The sequence below is a fragment of the Argentina silus genome (assembly GCF_951799395.1).
Source record: "Argentina silus genome assembly, chromosome: 6".
NCBI classification, from domain to species: Eukaryota; Metazoa; Chordata; class Actinopteri; order Argentiniformes; family Argentinidae; genus Argentina; species Argentina silus.
Window position 1 is genome coordinate 11,145,479 of NC_139660.1, and position 9,954 is coordinate 11,155,432.

Below are 9,954 nucleotides of genomic sequence, written 5' to 3' on the forward strand. Positions count from 1 at the left end.
ATGTATGAACAGTTTTTGACGCAACTCTGCTTTTTTATTTTCATAATGTTGGTTTTTAGTGGGGAAGGCCCCACTGGCCACCACTAACTGGGTTTGAACGTGTTTAAGGTGAATGTACAACAATATCACTCTTTATATGCAATGTTTCGGGAGTACTTGATGTTATCAAACTGTATATGTTACATTTGAACATGGGTATCCAGAGGTGTAGGAGATTGGACGCATGTTTTCCCGTGCGCAACTGGACACTGTGTGGGATAGGCTTATAGTTTTTTTTTCTCGCATACTAATAGACTTGACGTTGGAGAGGCAGAAGTGGTGGTTAAAGAAACTGCATGTCCCAGAGGTCTCGGCACCAGTTAAACTTGAACGAAGTCTTGTGAACATGGCAGCGCCGTCAAGCCAGGCATGTGAGGCTCTGGAGCGGTCCATCCGTGAGCGGGTCCCGCCGCTGCTCACCGACCTATACCAGTTCACTATGGCATATGCCTACTGGCGAGCGGGCAGGCACAATGAGCCCGCAGTCTTTGAGTTGTTTTTCCGTGACAACCCGTTCGGCGGTGGCTTCTCTCTCTTCTCCGGACTGCACGACTGCCTCCTGTTCCTACGGAGTTTTCGATTCACGGACGAAGGTCGGAGATTTACGTGAAACAAGATAGTGCTACCAGTAAATAATTTTAGATGTGAAAGGAACTAGGCTAGAATGTGAATAACCTGCTGTTTTCCATTCGTAAATACTTATTAGTTATAAAGGGTTTTTTATGTCACATTGATTGCGCTATGCACGACCTTTCCTTTCTATGAATAACGGAGAGCGCTTGTCGTATGTAAGATTAAATATAGCCTGCTCGCTGAACTTTGCAACCACTCCATTGAACTTCAACCAGGACTGGCGACCTTTCGTGCAGATCAGAGTCGCGCGGACTGTCAGGCAGTTACACGATTAGAGGGCAGAGCCAAACAGCGTCTGACAAGTTTGACAGGGTTTTAGATACTTTGACAAACGGATTGTTTAGCCTACTGAGCACCAACTGATGTAAACGACTGAGTATGTAAAAGAATAACAGTTAAGTGGTAAATATCTATTAGAAAAGCAATTCGTTAGGGTGTTTCTACCTCGACAACACAAGTGGTGGGACGTTCCCCCGCCCCGCCCCGCCCCCTCTCCTAGTGTTATTAGATTATCTGTATTAGATTCATACTGTATCAGGTGTGTGTGTGTGTGTGTGTCGGTAGCTCCGTGTTTGTTTCTGAATTGCTACCGTTTGTAACCACGTTTTCTGGGTCTAGATTATCCAATGTTCTGTTATCCAATGTTATTATATGTATAAACTCTTGGTTTCAGTGTATGCATGTGTGTATTGTATAAGTGTTTATCATGTGTGTGACTCGTGCAGATGTGGAGTACCTGCGTTCGGTCCTGCCCCCTGCGACTGACCCCGCATTCTTCCAGTTCCTACAAGGACTGGACTGCTCTGGTGTCACACTTCGTTCGGTCCCTGAGGGAACCGTGGTATTCGCCAGGGTGAGCCACCACCAGGGGTCAGGGGATACACTCAGCTCCTGGGGCCACAGCCTGGGGTCACAGTTGATAACCTCTAGTGTCTCTCTCTGTGCAGGTGCCTCTAATGGAGGTGTCTGGCCCTCTGGCTGTGGTTCAACTGCTGGAGACCAGCCTACTGTGTCTTGTCAACTATGCCAGGTAAGGATTAGTCTTGCATGCCAGTCAATAATCTAAATGGCGACTGTGGAGAGAGACTAAAGCTAAGGATACACTCACATGCACATCAGCACTATACCTTGTGAAGTGCAGTGGGTATGGTATAGTGATTCTGTCTATCCGTTCCCAGTCTGGTGTGCAGTAATGCAGCACGCTTCCGCCTGGCTGCAGGGTCCAGGAGGAAGCTGCTGGAGATGGGTCTTAGGAGAGCACAGGGACCAGACGGAGGGCTTACCGCCTCACGTTACACATACATCGGGGGTGAGGAACTGCTTCATGATGTACATACACACATAAATAAAATTTAAAAACATCACAATGATCTGACCCTCTTCTCTGTCTCTCAGGGTTTGATCTGACCAGTAATGTTCAGGCTGGTTTCCTGTTTGGGATCCCCGTGGCGGGCACCATGGCACACTCCTTTGTCACTTCCTTCTCCTCCCTAGAGGAGGTGTGGCCTCAGGTGACTCTCTGGCCCTTTATCTGACCTTTATCTGACCTTTTTACAACCTGTGGTAGAATACTGAACTCTGCAGGGGTCGCCTGAGATCATTCCATGGCTTAATGCCTGGATCCAACCTCTCAGGATACAGCAATTTCCCAACCTGATAATGAAGATGATTCCTGTCTCTCCGGTCCAATCAGACGCTTGTGGCAGTGAACGGGGACCATGATCCCATCGACGTCATCTCGCTGACCAAGGGTTGGTTACAGCGTGTTTCTGAGCTGCTGGGGGCGGAGCCCGGGAAGATCCGCGAGGGTGAGCTGGCAGCCTTTCTGTCCTACGCCATCGCCTACCCACACAACTTCCTGCCTGTGATTGACAGCTACAGCGTCAGCTGGTAACCCCGCCCCTCACTCTATTCAGTGTTTTCTGGTTTCCCTGTATAGTTCAAGGTCCCTTCCATATGTTGCTTACCATAGCACTGATGTTGTCTGTGCTATGTCCCTGCAGTAGTGGTCTGCTGAACTTCTGTGCTGTGGCATTGTCTCTGTGTGAGCTGGACTACCGGCCACTGGGTGTGCGTCTTGACAGTGGCGACCTCTGCAGGCAGTCAGTGGAAGTGCGACGCATCTTAAGACTGTGCAGCGAGCAGTAAGTAAGGGTCTGTCTGATTGAGTGAACCCCCTTAATCTTGCTCTTTATACAGGGGGCCTTGGATTCAGCACATCTCAACTGTCATGCTCGTTCTCTCTTATTCCATCCATCTCTCCAGTTTCTCCATCCCTGCCTTCCAGTCCCTTGCCATTGTGGGTACAAACAACATCTCAGAGGACAGCATGGTGGAGCTCAACAAGAAGGTGAGAGGTCTGAGCATAAGGAAGAAGTCTACGTTTGAGAATACCTGGTCGAGTTGTCCCTCATCTCATCAATGTACTCTTTCTCTCCTCCTGGTCTGCCTACCCCTGTCTCAGGAGAATGAGATTGACGTGGTTGGTGTTGGAACACATCTGGTCACCTGCACAAAACAACCTTCACTTGGGTGTGTGTACAAGGTAATGGCTATTGGCTATTCAAAAGTGTTTCTTAGCCACACTGGCTCACAGGTTGATCGGAAGGTTCTTGACGCGCACGAAACAGACCAGTGTTTGGGTGATTAGGGGATCACCCATTTATTGATGCAATAATCCCACAATACAACGTTACCATGCATGATAGGTCATAGGTCATGGTTGTGATTAATGACACATGGTGATGGTAATGGTGAATGGCTTGCTGTCGTTGTAATGGAGATGATAAGAGCCGCATGTCTCCTGGTCACCTGTGTGCCGATATGTAATATGTGACCCATGATCCCCAGTGATACTGCATACCCAGTGTACAAAATATGTGAAACATACTAAAACCACAAAATGGCTCCCACACACACACACACATGCATACATATACCCACACATACTAGTCCACCTCAATCTTTTCTCTTATATCATCTCTCTCTCTCTGTCAGTTGGTGGAGGTGAGGGGTAGCCCTAGGATGAAGTTCAGTGAGGACCCAGAGAAGACAACTGTCCCTGGGAGGAAGGCTGTGTACAGGCTGCTAGACACTGAAGGTGAGTCCACCTCTCCACCGACTCTCTTTCAGTCCCTTCTTAACCCACAGCTCCATCCTTGTCTCTCATATCAAAATGTTTCCTCTTTTCTCTCTGCAGGCCACCCTTTCCTAGACCTGTTGTGTCTGGCTGAGGAGCCCGCCCCTAAAGTGGGTGTGGCTCTGACATGTCACCCTCTGGGGCAGGACAAGGCCTGTCAGTCTGTCACACCTGCTCAGGTGACCTGTCTCCGTCAGGACGTCTTCACTAAAGGACAGGTGAGTATGTGTAACAGAAATGCAAAAAAAAATGTTTATCCACGGATAACTAAGCCCTGCCTGAGACCCAAGGACATGTGTTGGCTTCTGTCATCATGGTTAGGCTTTACAGTAGCTTAGCGGCTTTGCGCCTGTCTTCTACACTCACATCTGGACTCTGTTAAACACACACTCATGGTCGAGTTGACTGAAGCACACACACAGATCTGGAACCAGACTACTTGGATCTACAGAAATTAACATATGTTTTCCCCCTACTCCAGATCACATACCCCTTGGCCTGTGCTGCTGAGATCAGGGAGAAAGTCCAGACCTCTATCCAAGCCCTGCACCCCCGACATAAGACACTGCAAGAGACAGACTTGTATACAGTAAGTTACACACAAGCTCAACTCCTACCCCATCTCCTTCAGGTGGGTGCATGCATGCACAGTACACACACACAGTCATTCACTGACACAGGTGCACACTCTCACGCACTGTCACACACTGTCTTAAACAAACTACATTTTTATGTATTTTCTCCAACCCTCCTGCAATTCTCCAATCCTCCTTTTTCTTCCACCAGGTGGCGGTGTCTGAGAAACTCCATAACTTGATCGCAGAGATCCGAAAAGGCAACAGCAACAACAGCAACTTTCTCCTTGCGAACTGAGACAGACACAGAACCTCTACTGATCCTAATCCTCTACATTCATCCTCATTGTGTGGTCTGATAAGGGCAGATGGCTATGATGACAACTCTGTCCTGTCTGTTTTTTAGAGCAAGCGGTAGCCAGTTATTGTGGTATTCTTATAAAATATCACCGACACACTAAAACCAAAGGTATTACATGTTGGCAAGCAAATGATTGAGTGGCAGGAAAGACCTGTTTTTACTATGGCCTCCAGAGTACATACTACCAGAGTTGGCTACCAGTAAAGCCTCCCATGAAGAATACATGCACACAACTGCAATGATGATTGTGTAATGTGGCCTTTACCATTGTCTCAATTAATTTAATGAATAATGGTTACCTAAGCTATAAATCTCAAAGCAATATGAATCAATAAGCTATGTTGCCGGTAAAGACTTAAATAATTGTCTTCATATGTTCAAGTGCGTATCTTTTCTTTTTTTCTTCCTTCTCTCTCTCTCTCTCCTTGGATGTCTCAGACTTGCCTTGCTGTATTTGTTATCTTATGGTTTTTAATCAGGCTGATGTGTAGCCTTCAGGAGCTTTCACTGTCCACATGTTCATCTGGCCTTCTAGTGCCACTATTGTCAAAGTGGGGTACGCGTACCCACAGAGGTACATGGATCGATCTAGGGGGTACGCGAAATAAATCTGTGATTTACCTTCCCAAACTGTCCTGTTGAATAGCTGACTGCAGTCTCTGTACCAAAAATAAATGCAGGCACCATCCAACAGAATAATATTATCACAATGTCTAATATGTAAGGGATAATGTTCATAGAATATCAATTAGGTTACAAAATAACCGACAGGGGGTACATGACTGTTAAAAGTTTGGGAACCACTGTTCAGGAGAAACACCACAGAACATCCGTCTTGAATTTGAATAGGGTGTGTTATATCCTGCCAAATGTGACTGTTTGTTTGTAGTGACTTGAGCTAATATGTTTTGACTTGAAACAGAGGTTTTATTAAATAAGCTCTGAAAATGTATCAGGTGAGGCCATGTTGTGTTGGTTTGATATTACATTGCACAGATTTTCTCTGTGGGCTATTGACAACAGCCGATGTTGACACAAGGTGTAATACAGTCCTCTGTTGCCATTGGGATATGAGGGGGAGGTGGGGAGGGGGGTCCACTGTGTAAAAACTGTGGGTATATAATATATGTATCTGTGGGTATGTAATTTCATGTGGGTATGAAATGTGACTAATGTGTGAATAATTGATTGAGGGGTTACATGCCTCTCTCCCCCTCAAGTCCCCCAACTTGAATACCTCCCTTACTCCCACTGCCTCCCCGCTCTCTGTCCCCCCTCTGCAGACAGTGGGAAGGAGTACGATGGGTTGTGATTGGCTGTTTGTTGGCCAGCGGCAGGACTAGAGTAGACACACCCAGCTGACATATGGAGCTCATTAGACATAGCAGAGCTGTGATGTCATCTCCGCCTGCCTCCTCCCACACACTTGCATCATTTATCTGTCAAAACACATACAAACACACACAGACAGACATGCATTTTTGCGACTAAAACATGTTGGATATGGGCAGTGTTGGAGAAGCTACTCAAATGTAAACTAAATGACCAGTTACTTTTCAAAGGAAGAACTTTGAAAAAGTAGCTCACTAGATCAAAACTACATCACCCAATACGTGACAGTGATATGTCAGAAAGTGTGTGACTTAAACTTTCTGAAATCACTGAGAGAAAAACAATGGTGAGGTGTAGCAAAGTGGGGAGACCGTAGGCAGTGAGGGAATTAATAGTAGGGACATTTGAAGTTCAGCAGTGGAACAGATACTACTGTCACAGGCACATAGCATAAGCAGATAACACAGCTACATAAGGGGAGGCACACAGACATGCAGGATATTCAGGCTAGTCACGGATGATTGTCAAACGACTTTCCCCAATCACTGGCCCTTGCCCTCTGACTGACCCCTTCACATCATTTTGACCTGGACCTGTTATTTCGAGGAATGAACCCCTGCCCCATAAAGGCCTACCTGTAGTGCTGCACCTCTCATCTGGGCCCGTGGAGGTCGCCCTCTTTCCATCATATTGCCTCTCACTTTCTCTCCCTCTCCCCTCTCCGGTTCTCAGCCGTTTTCTCCACTCCCCACATCTTTCCTCTGATACAATACAGCACAAGTGGAAACAAAATCCAACTAAAGCTGTTCCGGTCTGCTAGTCTTAATTTCCTCTCAAGACGTCTGGAGTTTGCGCCGAAGACGGGCAAGCAGACGACTACGCACAATTGAAGATATGCATCGGCGGTCGCCGAATCAACTACCCTCGTATTTCATAAGAGACCTAGGTTTTTTTAGGAGGGGCATGCCCCACGGAGCAGTGCTTGTCAGCGGTCTGTGCCGGAGATTGTGTCCGCCGAGGGTCTGAGGGAGAGCGGAGTGGTCCGACTGGAGAGCGCGTACTCGCACGACCGCTCGGAACTCCCGTGTCCACGCGCTGCCCGATTGGGCTCTCAGCGAGATAACCCAGCGCCCTTGTATCTTGCCCTTTCATCTGAAAACCAGACTACTGTCTACACGCATGCGGGTTGCTACAATTGGGTTGCCTTTTGTCCCATATTGGTTATTACGTAACTGATGTATTTGTCGATACAGTTGACTGGGTTCTCAATTCGCTTGGCCGTGTATGGGTGTGTGCTTAGCTGTCGTGAGTGGCCAAGGGGCTGGAGTAAACTGGACTGGCATTAGTGCAGTGACCACGGGCCAGCGGGACAGGAGTTTGGAAACCCGAATCCACCGGTGATGAGGAGAACAGCTTTCCTTCCCCGAGCGGATCTGGTTGGTGCGCTGCCAGAAGCATCTGGAAAGGATAACACGGGCATCCTCTCCCTCAAAAGGCTGATGAAGGATTCACATCCCAGCTCATCTTAACTTACAAGGACCATACTTGTCTCTTATTTAATCTATTAGGTGTATTTAATAACTTTAGTGAAAAACATTATGACCAGGAAAATATGTAGGCTATTCATGCTTTTATTCTATTTTATTCTATACTAATGTGCAACTGGACGTGTTTGTAATTTAGTTATTGGTTGGTCTATATTAGCCTAATAGATGTATTTACTGTGTAATAGCCGAGGCTAAAAGGTCCATTCGTCCAACGACCATGTCAGCTAATTGTGGCCCTCTCTCTATCAACTTGAAGAACAGTTGAAGTACCTGACAATTGAAGTACCTGACTACCTTTCCCTTAGGCTACGTAAAACCGCCAAAAAGCTGAAGTCAATATAGGATAAAAAGCCACCTGCTGCGACGCGTTCTGGTATGCAGTGAAGATGTGCGCAGCAAGGTTTGGCGGGAGCGTCAATGGTTGCGCGGATGAGGCCACTAACGGCACCGGAGCTGGCCCTGCCACCGCCTCACGCATGCTGGACTGGGCTGAGGCGGGATCACGTATTCTGCACAGCCTGGAGATCGGTACCGTGATGACTGTGTTCTACCAGAAGAAGTCCCAGCGGCCCGAGAGGAGAACGTTCCAGATACGGCAGGACACACGACAGATAGTGTGGATTCGGAACCCAGACAAAATAGAGGGCGAAAGTGAGTATAGATGTCAGTGTAGTATAATCTGACCTGTTATCACTCCCATGGCAGAATCTATGTGCCTTATCTACTAGACAACGCCTTGAAGCCTGGCATGGGCTCATCTTTCCACTTGCACCATTCTGTCACTCACAACAACACCATCATGTGTCCAGGGTCACTGCATGTTCAATAATAGGCACACAAGAGGAAGATTAAGACATTTTGGATTTTACCGGTCTCTTAACATGCGTCTTTCAGACAGAAGTAGGCCTAGTTCTATTCAGTCAAACCAATATCCAGTGTGGCCCTCATAGATAAGTTGACGCATGCCTCTCCGGCAGCAGACAGGTCATGAACCTGTCTATGACCCTCAGCAGTAGCTGCTGTGTCTGTTAGTCCGGTAGCTCTTCAGACAGGAGAGGAGAGGAGAGGAGAGGGGACAAAACAGACATACTGTAGCCACATGGGGGCCCTTCCACACAGGCCCAGTCATAACCCAGGCCTGGGTTTCCTGTCTGCTCTGCTCTCCATGGAGACTGTGGGCTGTGCCGAGCCGGAATGGTGGAGTCGAGTGGCAGTGGCATACTTTGTCTGAAACATTGTGTTGGTGGAACACTCCTGTGTCTGGGGCGTGGATGCTATTGTCTGGGCCAGGCATTGTGTGGCCTGAGGGGAGGATCTGTTACAGTGTCTGTTCACACAGGAGTCACTAGGAAGGACTGATTTAGAACAGTATATACATGGGGAAGGCTTTCTGGAAGAAAGAGGGACACATACACACACACACTTGCCTCGTACACAACCCTGAGACCCAAACAAAGAGTAGGCTACCTCTGTCTTCTCCATGGCACACACAGTGAGCGAGTTAGCAGTGAGAAGCTGGGGGTGTTGATTGAGGGGATGCATCCCAACCTTTCTCTAACCTCCCAGTAACACCAGGATCATGTGTTTGGTAATTGACACTTGTTCTCTCAGAATAGGCTATTCTACTTCATATCACCTCTCTCCCTCTCTCTCTGTAGAACTGTTATGTGTTTGGCCAGTTAAGGATGAGTTTGTATTTGTTGAACAACTCTAAGCTCAGATGCATTCTCTCCACTCTACCCCACACTGCTCTCTCTCTCTCTCTCTGTAAAAGCTTATGTCTGTGTGTGTGTGTGTGTGTGTGTGTGTGTGTGTGTGTGTGTGTGTGTGTGTGTGTGCGTATGCGTGGTTTTATAATAGTAGCCCCACACATTTAGGCTGTGTGTTTTAGCTTGAGAGCCTTATGCATTATTTATGATCATAAACCATGCCTGTGTGCTAACCCAAAGAGAATCCATACTTACCTCAGATTGTGGGATCCAGCCCTAACACCATTACTACATCATGTTTGCACTATCCACCTTCTCTCTCTTGCTCTGTCTCTCTCTCTCTCTCTCTCTCACACACACACACACACACACACACACACACATATGTACACACACTTTTACCACAATCCACTACCACTACAACAGTCAAAGAAGACATCATACTTTCACAAACCTGCATCTCTCTAACCCCTTCACTCATACACACACACCCCTGTATCTCACTGGCAGTCCTTCAGGCTCTCTCTCTCACACACACACACACACACACACACACACACACACACACACACACACACACACACACACACACACACACACACACACACACACACACACT

The 9,954-nt window shown here is 47.4% G+C and overlaps 2 protein-coding genes across 2 annotated transcripts in view; both read left to right on the forward strand.

Moving 5' to 3' along the window:
- The first annotated feature begins 370 nt into the window (after positions 1-370).
- On the forward strand, positions 371-5,699 carry naprt (nicotinate phosphoribosyltransferase). The gene is made up of 13 exons (XM_083671888.1): positions 371-632; positions 1,398-1,525; positions 1,620-1,702; positions 1,851-1,981; positions 2,068-2,183; positions 2,366-2,562; positions 2,676-2,816; positions 2,938-3,022; positions 3,137-3,217; positions 3,670-3,772; positions 3,872-4,029; positions 4,293-4,400; positions 4,598-5,699. The coding sequence occupies exons 1-13, from the start codon at positions 386-388 to the stop codon at positions 4,682-4,684; spliced, it is 1,665 nt and encodes a 554-aa protein (XP_083528014.1). The 5' UTR covers positions 371-385; the 3' UTR covers positions 4,685-5,699.
- Positions 5,700-7,257: 1,558 nt separating this feature from the next.
- The window catches only part of LOC310805974 (1-phosphatidylinositol 4,5-bisphosphate phosphodiesterase gamma-1-like), a 19,339-nt gene continuing 16,642 nt past the window's right edge, over positions 7,258-9,954 (forward strand). Inside the window, exon 1 of the mRNA XM_083671887.1 lies at positions 7,258-8,277. Coding sequence (XP_083528013.1) covers positions 8,013-8,277 — 265 coding nt within the window. The 5' untranslated portion in view covers positions 7,258-8,012. The remainder of the gene's footprint in view (positions 8,278-9,954) is intronic.

Excerpts from the sequence above, each read along its gene's own strand:
- naprt (XM_083671888.1), top strand. The coding sequence starts at position 386 with ATGGCAGCGCCGTCAAGCCAGGCATGTGAGGCTCTGGAGCGGTCCATC. Across the intron at positions 2,184-2,365 it reads TAGAGGAGGTGTGGCCTCAG|ACGCTTGTGGCAGTGAACGG; the intron begins GTGACTCTCTGG and ends CGGTCCAATCAG. Across the intron at positions 4,401-4,597 it reads AAGAGACAGACTTGTATACA|GTGGCGGTGTCTGAGAAACT; the intron begins GTAAGTTACACA and ends TTCTTCCACCAG.